The 14,471-nt window shown below is 41.1% G+C and overlaps 1 protein-coding gene across 1 annotated transcript in view; it reads right to left on the bottom strand.

Annotated features, from left to right (window-relative positions):
- The window catches only part of LOC138788325 (mitochondrial inner membrane m-AAA protease component AFG3L1-like), a 33,384-nt gene that overhangs the window by 10,413 nt on the left and 8,500 nt on the right, over window positions 1-14,471 (bottom strand). The window contains exons 5-13 of the mRNA XM_069966084.1: window positions 13,115-13,183; window positions 12,835-12,959; window positions 9,648-9,918; window positions 8,782-8,919; window positions 8,558-8,711; window positions 8,204-8,311; window positions 7,828-7,953; window positions 7,636-7,746; window positions 5,644-5,759 (exon numbers count right to left, since the gene is read on the bottom strand). Of these exons, the coding sequence (XP_069822185.1) occupies window positions 5,644-5,759; window positions 7,636-7,746; window positions 7,828-7,953; window positions 8,204-8,311; window positions 8,558-8,711; window positions 8,782-8,919; window positions 9,648-9,918; window positions 12,835-12,959; window positions 13,115-13,183 (1,218 nt within the window). The remainder of the gene's footprint in view (window positions 1-5,643; window positions 5,760-7,635; window positions 7,747-7,827; window positions 7,954-8,203; window positions 8,312-8,557; window positions 8,712-8,781; window positions 8,920-9,647; window positions 9,919-12,834; window positions 12,960-13,114; window positions 13,184-14,471) is intronic.

Genomic DNA, 14,471 nt, shown 5'->3' with positions numbered 1-14,471 from the left:
GGCGGGATTTAGAGCATAGATCTTTAGATTCACTCAGTGCGCATGTCTGGGGACTTAGAGCGTATCTCACTGCGTACACACCTATGCACATGTCTAGGGACTTAGTTTATATTTTTGAATGTGGGTATCGATATGTGCATGTCATGACACTTAGTCATTTTTTCAGTCATTTTTACATGAGATGGTAATAAGTGCGCATGTTTGTCCACTTAGAATCGTTCGATTTTTTCGTACGTTTTTACTGAAGTATGATAATTGTATGTACGTAGAGCGTATAAAGGAACTAGGCTGGTTTGAGATTTTATTACCAGTAAATGTATATATATGATTTAGTAGCCACTTGTTATGTTATTAAATAGGCTAATGCGTATATTTTTCTTGATTATGCGCTCATGTCGTACGTTGTTAATGCGTACGCTTATATCATAACCATCTCTGTAGTTACGTGTATATTTATAGATTTTTGTAACGTACACTCGTACCCCTACCATCGTATATATAGTGTATGCATATGTTGCGCCCATCTAATTTGTAGATTGGTTGTAGTCCCGTTTGTAATGCTCTACTTTTGGGTTTTAGGGTGCCAGTGTATTGATTCATGTATAATAAAAGTAAGGGGGGGGGGGGAGGACCCTATTGACCTAAAATCACTTATTGTAATATAAGTTTTCCTCGCAATTGGGTTATTTATAGGAACGGAGTAAATGTAAAACCCTCTTTCAATCCATGAGGTTAAGGTTTTAAGACGGTTAATCCACCTTGCCTCTTGTTGAAGTAGCAGTTTATCGAGATTGCCTCTTCTGGGGCCCAGCTTACATGCCTGAATGCCCCAAAATTTAAGGACTCTTGGGTCACCTTTGTGATGTGCATGAACGTGTCTACTGACGCTGGCACTGGTTTTGACATTGATGTCGCTGATGTGTTTGCATATCCTCTTTTTGAATGGCTGTATTGTCTTGCCTATGTATAGAAGTTCACATGGGCATTTAATTGCATATATGATGCCGGATGTTAGGCAATTAATGTACTCCCTTATTTCAAATTTCTTGCCATTGTATGGATTAGTGAAGCTTTTGGTGATGTTTATATATTTGTCATACAGGAGCCACAGGGATAGGAGCCAATTGTTTTGGATGTGAGCCAGCTAGTGTTAGTATAGTGGATATAGTGGCTGTGCACCAAGGTGTCCCTAAGGTTCCTACCTCTCCTATAGGTGATGCTAGCGTGAGGTGAGATAGCGTCCTGAATGTCTGGATCTGCTGTTAAAAGGGGCCAGAATTTCTTGATAATATTGGTGACCTCGTAATGCGCCACATCGTATGTACCGATATATCTAATGATGGTTTTGGATTTTGGCTTGGTGGGCCAGTTTATCAGTAATTCCTGTCTTGGAGTATTTTTTGCTCTAAAATAGGCCTTGTGAAGGATTTTTTTTTTTTGGGTACGCTTTTTCCCTGAATCGTTGATATAGGTTATCGCATTCATTTTGAAACGCTGTTTCTGTAGAGCAATTTCTTTGTGCCCGAAGATATTGTCTAATCGGAATCCCCCTCTTAAGGGGGGCTGGATGATGACTAGACCAGTGCAAAAAACTTTTTATTGCTGTCTCTTTCCGGTAAATGTTTGTGGATAGGGTTCCCTGTGTATCGATATTAATTGTAAGATCAAGAAAGTTAATCTGATTGGGGTATATCTCACTCGTGAATGTGAGTCCAATGTGATTGCTGTTGAGTCGGGTGACGAACTCATTGAAGGTAGGTACATCTCCGTCCCATAGAATGAGGACATCATCGATGTACCTACCCCAAAATAGGACGTAATCAGTGAAGATTGTGAGAGTTTTGTTGAATACGTGTTCGGCCTCCCACCAGCCAAGAAAGAGATTAGCTAAGTGGGGGCACAACTTGTGCCCATCGCCGTGTCAGTAGTTTGTAGGTATTGTTGATGATTAAAGGTGAAAAAGTTGTGGGTGAGTAGGAGTTCCAGAATCTGAGTGACAAAGTTATTGTGTGATTGGAAAGAAATGCCTCTTGTGCTTAGGTAGTACTGAACGGCTGTCAGGCCATGTGTGTGTTCAATGCTAGTGTAGAGGCTCTCTACATCTAGACTGGCCATTACATCCTTTGAAATGGATAATTCTTGAAGTTTAATTACTGTAGCTTTAGTATCTTTGATGAAAGATGGTAACGATTCTACAAATGGTGACAAGATTTCGTCAACGTAGCGACTGATTCCCTCTGTAATATTGTTATTACCTGGAGACTATAGGACGTCCCGGGATTGGGGTCCGCTTCTTATGTACTTTGGGTAAGGCATAGAAAGTGGCCAATGTTGGTGCAGGATTATACAATGCCCAAAATTCTTGTTCACTTATCAGTTGGTTGCCTTTTGCTTCAAGCAGTATATATTAGAGTTCTGCCAAATATGTTTTGAGTAATCTTAGGACCGAGGCTTTGTAGTCTGTCTCGTTCATTATAACGATATTTCCGCCTTTGTCGGCTGGTTTTATGGTAATATGTTTTTTCTTAGTAAGTATTTGTAGGGCTTTGAATTCTGACGTGGTAAGATTTGAGTTATGTGGTGTAACTTTGCGGTTCAGTTTTTCTAACTCATTACACGTTAGGTTGACAAACCTCTCCATGTTATGATACATCGCTATTGAGGGTTTGAATTCAGACTTTGGTCTAAGTGATGATTGTGATATTGAGAATGTTCGTATCCCTGTCTCACTCTCTGAATGCAGATCTATTAGGTCGTCTAGAGCTTCCCTTTCCCTTTGTAACAGGTTAAGGCCCGCATTCGGTCTATTCTTAAAAAACTTATGTAGTGCGAGTTTCCTCGCAAACAGGTTTATATCCTTGATCCATTCAAATTGATCGAAGCGAGGTGTTGGTGTAAAGGTTAAGCCTTTTTCAATTAGGGCCATTTCAGTGGCGGTGAATGTTTGGTCTGATAGGTTTACAATCTGGGACTTAGTGTTCTCTATGGTCTGCTGCCGCTGTTGTATTGGCCGTTGTACGCCCAACGATTGCGATCGCGCAGTTGCGATCCTTGTGGGTGTTGCGGCACTTGTGTCAAGAATGGAAACATCTGTGCGTGGGTCTGTCCTAAAAAAGGAACCAATTGTATCACCAAGCCAAAATCAAAAACCATCATTAGATATATCGGTACATACGATGTGGCGCATTACGAGGTCACCAATATTATCGAGAAATTCTGGCCCCTTTTAACAGCAGATCCAGACATTCAGGACGCTATCTCACCTCACCCTAGCATCACCTATAGGAGAGGTAGGAAGCTTGGGGACACCCTGGTGCACAGCCACTATACCCCCTCAGATGCCCCAGTTACTAACACTAGCTGGCTCACATCCAAAACAATTGGCTCCTATCCCTGTGGCTCCTGTATTTATGACAAATATATAAACGCCACCAAAAGCTTCACTAATCCATACAATGGCAAGAAATTTGAAATAAGGGAGTACATTAATTGCCTAACATCCGGCATCATATATGCAATTAAATGCCCATGTGAACTTCTATACATAGGCAAGACAATACAGCCATTCAAAAAGAGGATATGCAAACACATCAGCGACATCAATGTCAAAACCAATACCAGCGTCAGTAGACACGTTCATGCACATCACAAAGGTGACCCAAGAGTCCTTAAATTTTGGGGCATTCAGGCATGTAAGCTGGGCCCCAGAAGAGGCAATCTCGATAAACTGCTACTTCAACAAGAGGCAAGGTGGATTAACCGTCTTAAAACCTTAACCTCATGGATTGAAAGAGGGTTTTACATTTACTCTGTTCTTATAAATCACCCAATCGCGAGGAAAACTTATATTACAATAAGTGATTTTAGGTCAATAGGGTCCTTACCCCCCCTCCTTTTATTATACATGAATCAATACACTGGCACCCTAAAACCCAAAAGTAGAGCATTACAAACGGGACTACAACCAATCTACAAATTAGATAGACGCAACATATGCATACACTATATATATACGATGGTAGGGGTACGAGTGTACGTTACAAAAATCTATAAATATACACGTAACTACAGAGATGGTTATGATTTAAGCGTACGCATTAACAACGTACGACCTGAGCGCATAATCGAGAAAAATATACGCATTAGCCTATTTAATAACATAACAAGTGGCTACTAAATCATATATATATATATATTTTTTTTTTTTTTTTTTTTTTTTTTTACATTTACTGGTAATAAAATCTCAAACCACTGAGTCTAATAAGCCTAGTTCCTTTGTACGCTCTACGTACATACAATTATCATACTTCAGTAAAAACGTACGAAACCATCGAACGATTCTAAGTGGGCAAACATGCGCACTTATTACCATCTCATGTAAAAATGACTGAAAAAATGACTAAGTGTCATGACATGCGCATATCGATACCCACATTCAAAAATATAAACTAAGTCCCTAGACATGTGCATAGGTGTGTACGCAGTGAGATACGCTCTAAGTCCCCAGACATGCGCACTGAGTGAATGTAAAGATCTATGCTCTAAATCCCGCCGCATGCGTTCGATACCTACATTAAAAAATATAAACAAAGTCCCTAGACATGCGCATAGGAGTGTACGCAGTGAGATACGCTCTAAGTCCACGGACATGCGCACTAAGTGAACATAAAGATCTATTCTCTAAGTCCCGCCACATGCGTACGAAACAACACAACCAGTACGCATGCGTACGATTAGCCCGCGAACATTCGAAATCTATACGCCAATGAGCGCCTGAGTAGAAACATTCGAAACGAGGCTACAATCGAAACAGGTCGAGCCTCCAATGTTTACATTGGATCATCCTATCAGATGAATGACCTTAAAAAAACGGGGAAAACGGGTGTCAGTGATTGGCTAAGGTCCCTATTTGACCCTAGGGTCGGCACTATAAGAATTCAGGCGAGGCTGACCCAAACTAGCCTATACTTTGAAAAAGCCAGCGCGGGCTGGCGAAACATGTCAGTATGGCTGGTCTCATTTTAAACTTTGTTCTTGTGACTGATAGCGGTTCTGCTTGACTCTGTGGTCTGACAGTATACAGTTAGGAATAGTGAGCGTATACAAAATCGCTCTGTAGCTGACAAGTTAGTGAGGGCTTTCTAGCCACCCACTGTCAGCACCACAATTGTCTGTCAGACGAACTGCTATCTTATTCTCCACAGAGGGTCAATTGTATTGGGGTGTTTTGTGCTTATCCCCAGATACATAGTAAATTCGAAAATTTCTTTGACCCTCTTGGAGATCCGCACTATTAGTGCCGGAATCCCATGCTAGGACTGCTGAGCGACGGTAGCCTTCAATGTGCACTCAGCACGGCACCACAATCAGCAACCCCTGACGGAATCAGATTATCACAAGACAAATTTTAAATTCACTTATTGTATATAACCACGGGGAATTTTATGTTTGATACATTAAAAGTAAAATTTTAGACTAGTGGTAAAATGGTATAAATTCTAGCTTGCTAGAAACTGTCTAAAACCTTTAGTATGCACTGATAAATATTACTTATGTGTATCATGAGTGACTGAAACCATCCACAAATACAGGGTGACAAGGTAAGTGTTCAATAGTGTCCAATAACTTATTTCTAAAGATAACCTTAAGGAGAGGGTCTGCATGTTCCAAGAACCAGCCAACCACTGCATGTCCAGCCTCGTGGTAGGCCACTGTCCGTTTCTCATCTGGCTGAAGTACTTGAGTCTTCTTCTCCAGTCCTGAAAGGGAAAAATTGAAACAAGAGCTGTCAGGTTTAGAAGCCAACCAAAGTATGTGCCTTCAACAGGTAAATGAGGCAGGTGTAAACCAGTTAGAAACTACATGCTATGGTTTAATCTCATGGCAAGTACCTGACATTATAATAATTCCTTTATTTATATTGAAACTTTCAGCAGCACTCTACACAACCCGTCATCACTGAAATTCAGGGGAGTAGCTAGGATTATTGGGTCCCTATAGCAAAAAACTGTACTGGGCCCCATGAACATGAATCCTGTACCCCACCCCCAACTCACCTGACCCGGTACAGTCTACCTGTCATTCCTTTTTTCTCCCAGCTCCTCTGTGTCACTCATGCATCAAGGAACTGGGAGAACAAGCACTGGTGCAATGCTGCCTCCAGTCACAAGAGAGTCTTGCAGGGCAGGAAGCCAATGTTTTTTTTCTCTGTCAGCCAGAGCGGCGCAGCGTTTAACTAACCATTCATTACAAATGCTCACAGTTAAAGGGCCAGGGCCCCAGGTCCCCTTGGTGCACAGGCACCGTAGCAGTGGCATGGTCTGCCTTTATGGTAGGTATGCCACTGTTCAAATTGTTCCCTGTCCTCACAATCTCAATTCATCTACCTTTAAGGCCACAAAACATAAGGGGTAGAGGTTAGTTCCACTTGCATAAAATTACTTCACTTTTTTTTTTTATAAAGCTTTGTGATTTGTAGGATAAACAGTGCATATTTTGTGTTTCAGTTTTCTACTATATTGAAAGGGGTGTTCAGGTGTTCATCTACAATTATACATTTAGTGGCAGCAGAAAGCAGAAACACAGTTTAACACAAGCCCTGGTCCAGTTATGATCCAGCACTGACACACACATATACATATATGTATATGTATATATATATATATATATATATATATATATATATATATATATATATATATATATATACACATACATATATATATATATATATATATATATATATATATATATATATATTTTACAGATTGGCATGGCCTAGTGTGTCTATGCCCTAGGCTTGCACCGCCTCTCCGTCCCTGCTCCCCGCCCTCTTCACCATAAGAAATGCCCCAGGCAGGATTTCTCCTGTTCATCACCTGTTTGAACACTGCACATGTGCTGGATCGTTAAGGCACCTGTGCAGTGTTCAGACAGGTGATGAATAGGAAAAATGCTGCCCAAGGGCGTTCTTAATGGTGAAGAGGGTAGAAAGGAGGGACGGAGAGGTGGTGCAAGCCTAGGGGATAGACACTCTAGGCCACTCCAATTTGACACAGGGCTGCAAGTTTAAAAGTTGTTTTTTAGAACAATAACTGCATCACCTGCCAAACGGACCCCAGGGCAAATCTTGGATTAAAAGTGGCTATCTGATGGTACAAGAGGTTTGGGGGGGGCAGATTGTGGGTAAAGAGTCGCTTTAATTACAAATATAACTTTTTTTTTAAAGCAATGTATTAAACATTTTTAAAAACACTATTATCACTGGTACTTTACAAAGTACCCATTTAAAAGGGCATCTGTCACTTAGTTTATGCAGGGCCAGTGTGGGATGTATCCACAACAATCTGATCTTGAGGTGTAAGCTGCAACTGCACAAAGAATTATAGTGACAGGTATGATGGTGAGATCTCTGCACAAGGAAGTCCTGCTGATTTATTTAGCTTCACTGGGTACCACTGGATCTACCTCTCAGCTGTGTGATGAATTAGATATGCACAGGCTTATATCTTCTGGATGTGAACATGAATGCTTTCATTCAGTGACAGCAAACATAGATCTTAGAAATGCATCTGGCATTACAATACAGTACCAGTTAAATATGAAATACAAAACAGTAATTTCTAACGTTCTCACCTCCAATGACACGCTCAATGGCCTTCTCAAAGTGCTTCTCTACCACATACTCATTCAAGTGTCTTGCTGCAATTAGGGCTGCCTCATTGCAGACGTTGGCAATATCAGCACCTAAAAGAAGCAACATAATACGTCATGGTACAGGAAGAAGCAAAGAAGTTCTGATCTAATACAACAGTGTGATGTCCTAACCAGTAAAGCCTGGGGTCAGAGCAGCCAACTTCCGAGATAAGTCATCTCTGTTGAGGGTCTCGGGCAATTTTAAAGGACGCAGGTGAACCTTAAAGATGGATGCCCTTCCTTTGATATCAGGGGGGCCTATATAAAATAAGGAATAAGACATAAGCTCTTAAAAGTAACAGTGACAAGTAAAGAGAGGAAAAGCAACCCCTATGTTATGGATTTACTGTAGTAATATAAAATTATAATAACCAGTGGAAATCAATAACAGATGGCTGCATGATTTCAAAGACCAATATTTATTATAGCAAACATTTATACAGGTTTCACAGAAGGCAATACAATACAGGTCAATATAATCCCTTTCCCTTCATAACGCATGACCTACCAATGAAGATTTGCCGATCAAATCGGCCTGGTCTCATTAATGCTGGATCAAGGATATCTGCACGGTTGGTGCCTGCCAAGACTACCACACTTGTGTCAGAGTTAAAACCTGAAGGGGGGAAAAAAAATGCCAATCATACCTGAGGGGAGGGTGGGAGAATACATGACACCAGATAACATTACACTCCCCTACCCAACCTCTGTATAGGGCTCCTTTCAATTAAGGCTTTTGTACTACTTTGCCCAGGGGATACTTTTTTTCAGATGTATGCTTAAAGATGTTAGCTAGACTTGGGGATATAGATGATCCTCCTATAGAAGACCCTGCAGTTCCTGCAACTTTATGTTTACTCACCATCCATTTCTACTAGCAGCTGGTTTAAAGTATTTTCTTGCTCACTATGCCCTCCAAAGTTTCCTTGACCTCTTTTCCTGCCAACAGCATCAATCTCATCAATAAAGAGAATACATGGGGCATTCTTGCGAGCCAATGCAAACATGTCCCGGACCTACAGAAAGTCGTTGTAAATAAAATAAGAATCTGAAAGGGCTCCCGGCATCACCCTATAATGAACTTACCCTGGCAGGGCCAACCCCAACAAACATTTCCAAGAACTCTGATCCATTCACAGTGATAAACGGCACATTGGCTTCTCCTGCAGTTGCCTTTGCAAGTAGGGTCTTGCCAGTACCTGGCGGTCCAGTGAGCATAGCTCCCTAATAGAAGTTAACAGAAATGAAAGCATGTAGTCTGGGTATTTCTTTTTTTTATCTATTTTATGTGCTTACAAAAATATTCCTATATGAAAGTCATTAAGAGCTTCCAGAAGAATACTACCCCACCCCAGTATTCGCAGTCCTTAATTCTACGAAAACCATCATAACTGAACAATTCCAATGTATAAACAAGTTACCATAAACAAAAAACAAAACGCAATACTTTTTATGTCAATGATGTCCTATGAATGTAAGCCACATCCACACTTAACAGCTATTCACAGTTTTTCTAAATCGTGTCACCCTGTGAGATCAATTACACAAATCCTATATCTTCCACTGGACCACTACTCTTTACCAATATCTTAATGATACTGTAAGTAATTTACTCTTACATTCCAACAGTCCTTAATGAATCTCAGCTAGGTGTTGATCCATCTTGTAAACTCCTCCTTACAATAGAGAAACCAGATTATCTGCTGGTAAAGGTGTTGAGGAGTTCCCCTAGGCATGCTGCAAGTAGTCATTGCTGGATATATCACAAAGCAACTGTTCGAATCGACAGTGAATCAGCAACCAGAAAGTGTGTCTTCCCCTTTCCAACTATGGCTAAAAAGTAACTAATTAGGCTATTTCCAACATAGCAATAAGACCTACATTAACCAAGTGTAGATACTATGTTTTCAGTTATTGTTTTGTAACATTTCCACTTGTGCATATTCTCTTACCCGAGGTATTTTTGCCCCCAAATTATGATATTGTTTGGGGTTTTTAAGAAAATTTACAAACTCCACTATTTCCAATTTTGCCTCCTCACATCCAGCCACATCTCGAAACTTGACATCGATGTTTCCTTTCATCATTTTGGCTGTTGTCTCTCCAATACCAAAAATTCCACCACTTTTCCCTCCTCGGACAGACCCCATAATTCCTCTCCGCAGGCTATAAAAGATGTATCCTATGATGAGCAGTGAGGGAATAAGGCTCATAGGGAAAGATCTATAAAGCAAGCAGATAAAGTCTCATGTTAGACTGTGAGCAATATTCTTTATTCATTAACATATTGTACAGCTATCTGAAATCAGAAAGCAGCAAGACACGTTGAATGTGTTTTGTGGTATCTGGCACCAAGATTGATGATATATTACATCATAATATCAATCAGTGCATAAATTACTGTCCAAGCTTTTAAAATGGTTAATTACTATATAAGTCACCGTACAACAATCCCAAGTTCTAATACACAGTGTTACAAAGGCATACAAAATAGCTGTGGCTTACTCCTCCCCATAAAGAACACAGGAAAGCTTGGTAATGCTAAATGTTCAAGGGGAGGACGGGAGGGAGCACTGTTGTCCAAACAATCATTCGGCTGAGAGTTATTGAGGGTGTATGGCCACCTTCAGGTTCAGGCCCAGTAACAAATGCTCAGGGTCCCAATTACAAATAAAGCTACACAGTGATTCTGGCCGTGACACTGGTCAAAAAATAAAAAATAATTGCTGTGTTAACCAGAGTATACCAGAGTGTGACCTATGTGGCGAGGATGGCACCCATCATCTGTGTTCTGTAAATTGAATGCAATAGGATGCATTAATGTACTGTTATGTGTATTCAGTTTTTTTTATCTGTTTTTGCAAAAAGAAAAAAAAAACGGATGCATTTGCGTGCATCTGTTTTGATTTGATTTTCCATTGACTTCCTTTTTTAAAAAAAAAGTTTTTTTTGTTTCTTTTTAATATAATTGAAGTCAATGGAAGAACAGATTAAAACGGATGCACACAAATGCATCCGTTTTTTTTCCATCTTTTTTTTTCTAAATATATGGATTACAGACTGTCACACTTACACCAAGCTTTTAGGCAGCAGCGCCACCAGCAGTCTCCTAAGGGAACTGTCACATGTAGTGTGGAAGAAGGTGGGCGGAGATATGATAATAAGCCCCACATATAAAAGAGCTGTAAAAAGAAAAGGTAGGCTGCCAGTGAACACTAAGGAAGAGGAGGAGGAGGAGGATAGCTGAGTTAACAGACTTGAGGACATCTTATGAGGTAACAGATAACTTTGCCTCTGTACCATCTCTGAGTTCAAGGTGTAAGAATGGGGGGACCCTTGGGAATTTCTAGGAACCTTACATAGTAGCTTTCAACCTGGTGTAAATACTGGTCAGGAAAAACCCTGGAAAGATGTGGGAGAGGACTCAAGTTTCACTGGTTAGTGATGCTCTTAGTCATTACACTGCACCCCGAGAGCCGCAAGTAATCTATCACAGGCAGTGATTGTATTTTAGTATCAATCCTTATAAGAAACTATGTAAGAGACACTGATATCATTTGCTGTAAACAATCAATGCAACAGAGGAGCCTTCCAGCATCATAAAATTATAGGTTGATAAAAAGCATAATCACAAGATATTAAACTCTGCAATATATACTTATGTATCATGATTTCTGGGTGTATTCTCTGTGCTGGAAGTATACATTGAAAAGTTTCAGGTCTTGTGGTTATGAGTTTATTCAAAATTCTATGACACCAGAATACTCTTTAAATCAAAACACTTTCCCATTACAAAAAGTACCTTGCACAGAGATTATTATTATGCATAGAATTGGTCAAAGTTAGAGACGAGTGCAATACTGGTGGCTGAAGTTGTTGGCTGCAGCCCTAGGGAATCCAGGAAACACTGATACGCTCCTATCATACCAAGCAGAAACTTTTCAGCTGTTTGTTACAATATCTCTTTTTTTTGGAACTGGATCAGATGGACAAACCTTTACTCTCCATACACATTAATGAGCCACCAATGCCACTTGCCCTGTAGGCAGCTCACTGGTTGTCCTTTCCTACACGATCACTGTCATTTCACAAAACTTTTGACATGTCAGAGACATGTCAAAAGTTTTCATTGGTCAGGGTTTGAGTGTTTAGACCCATGTTGATTGGGAGATAAGAGATGGGAGAAGACCACGCTAAGTGTGGTCCTCTCCTGGCTCTGTGTCGAGTGATCAGTCGGACTTATAATAAAGCTCTATGGAGCACGACTAATAAGTCTGACTAATCACGTGACAGAGTCGGGAGAGGACTGCTCTTAGTGTCTCTGACATGTCAAAACTTTTGTGAAACGACAATGACACTTAAAAAGTTATACTGTCACCACCCTTACTCGCTCTTCATTTCATCGGTTATAAGTGTCAACCAGGCAGGGCTTCATGACAGTTGGGCCTCCATCTCCCGGCTGGGGACAGGGCCCAACTGTTGTAAAGCCCCGCCTAGGTGACACTGTCCACTGATGGAATGAAGCAATTTTAGAGCAGAAAGACAACTTTTATACAGATATATTAAATGTGCAGCATCTAAGCTTGTCTCTGGTACAGAGAACCGCACATAGAGTAAGGGGGAGACAGTATCACTTTAAAACGCTTTTAGTAGGTATTAACCACATAATGGTAACTCCCCAAAAAACTGCCATTTTGGAAATGCTCTGACCTTGTCATCTAGCTATGAAAATTTGGTCCTTGTCTGGTTGCAAAGATCCTAAGGGTACTATTACACCAACAGATCTGACGAAAGATTATCTGCCAAAGATTTGAAGCCAAACCCCGGAGTGGATTTGAAAAGAGGAGAAATCTCAAGTCTTTCCTTTATGACCTGTTCTGTTTATAGTCTGTTCCTGGGTTTGGCTTCAAATCTTTGGCAGATAATCTGTTGTCAGATCTGTTGGTGTAATAGTACCCTTAGTCTTGCTAATTTTTCCTGCTTCCATTACATTAATCTCAGAAACTAATGTTCAATTGCTGTCAAATATATCCAGCCCTTTTGACAGGTGCCATTATACTGATATAATGAGCGTTATTCGCATTTGAATTGTTTTGACCAATTAGTGTATATACTTCCTTGTACAGTCTATGGGCTTACCCATCACTCTCAGTGTTATATACAACAGTTATGCGATCAGCTGGTTCAATCCCCAGATCTTGCTGTGCCATCTCCAGGTTGCGCTCAAAGCTGTCCACACTGCCAATATTAAACCAAGCCTGTGCCTGTAAATGACATGTAGGACATGATATTTCATATATAACCATGATGCATTTGCTGTGACCCACTGCAAAGTGACCCATGGATGAAGTAAAGAGAGTGTCATTGTTGAAAACTTTCCCTTTAGCAGCAGATAGAATAATAAAGAGGTCATACTTACCTCAGTAGAGGCCCCATGTGCAGGAATCACTTTTACATATTGTTTATTGACAATTTCTAAGCGATCAACCTGTATTCAATAGAAAGCAGCAAGATATATGACAGCAATAATTGCTGATTTATTCTGTCTTTACAAAAGCATAAAAAGACACAATAGATCTTAAACTTCTGCCAACAATTCAGGAAAGAGTTATGAAAAATTATGTTTGGGAAACATAAAATAGATTCCTACCTGTCCAATTCACTATTGGAAGAGAAGCAGCACCAGGTGGTGTCTGGCATCCACTTCCCTTCCCTCTTTCCAACCAAATTAAAATGTTTTATGCTGGGTTTACACGGAGCGATAATTGGCTCGATCGTACGATTAACAATGTTGGAGTAACGTTTATTTTTTTTCATAACGATCAGCGTTTAGACGCTACGATATATTGTACGGAAAAATAGTTTTGCGATCGTTTTAAGATCACCCGCCCGCAGCCCGGCCCCCCGCCTGCAGCCCAGCCCTCCGCTCATCCGCAGCACGGCCCCACGGTCAACCGCAGCCCCCTGCGCCGCCCCGATCACCACCCCCGCCGCCGCCCCGGCCACGAGCATACCCTAGCTGCCCCGCGTAGCAGGTGTTCGAAATCCCCGGCTCCCCTCTTCAGTGCATTGATTGGCTGAAGAGGGGAGCCGGGGAATTCAAACGGCTCCTCTTCAGCCAGCCACTCTTCAGCCAGCCAATCAGTGCTCCTCTTCAGCACTGATTGGCTACTAGCCAATCAATGCACTGAAGAGGGGAGCCGGAGATTTTGAACACCTGCTACGCGGAGCAGGCAAGGTATGCTCGTGGCCGGGGGCGATCGGAGCGGCGGCGGGGGTGGCGATCGGAGCAGCGGCGGGGGCGGTGATCCGAGCAGCGGCGATCGGGGCGGCCGGACTTTCGCGACGACTGTTTACACGGAACGATCAGCGAATTTTTTGCGAACAACGATTTAAGAACAAGATAAAAGATCAAAATGAACGATTTCTCGCTCGTCGTTCGCTGCGTTTACACGTACGATTATAGTTGGAATTCAATCGTTATCGTGCAAATTCGCATGATATTCATTTCGTGTAAACCCAGCATTAGGGTCCATTTACACAGAAAGATTATCTGACAGATTATCTGCCAAACATTTGAAGCCAAAACCAGGAACAGACTATAAACAGACATCAGGTCATAAAGGAAAGCCTGAGATTTCTCCTCTTTTCAAATCCATTCCTGGCTTTGGCTTCAAATCTGTGGCAGATAATCTTTCTGTGTAAATGGACCCTTAGTTAAAATAGTCAAGAGGGATGTACCACTGCCCAGACAGGGTTAATATAACTCTCCACTA

This window comes from Dendropsophus ebraccatus, chromosome 4, assembly GCF_027789765.1.
Source record: "Dendropsophus ebraccatus isolate aDenEbr1 chromosome 4, aDenEbr1.pat, whole genome shotgun sequence".
Lineage (NCBI taxonomy): Eukaryota > Metazoa > Chordata > Amphibia > Anura > Hylidae > Dendropsophus > Dendropsophus ebraccatus.
Note: the sequence above shows the minus strand (reverse complement) of the source record. Positions and strands in the feature narration are given on the sequence as shown.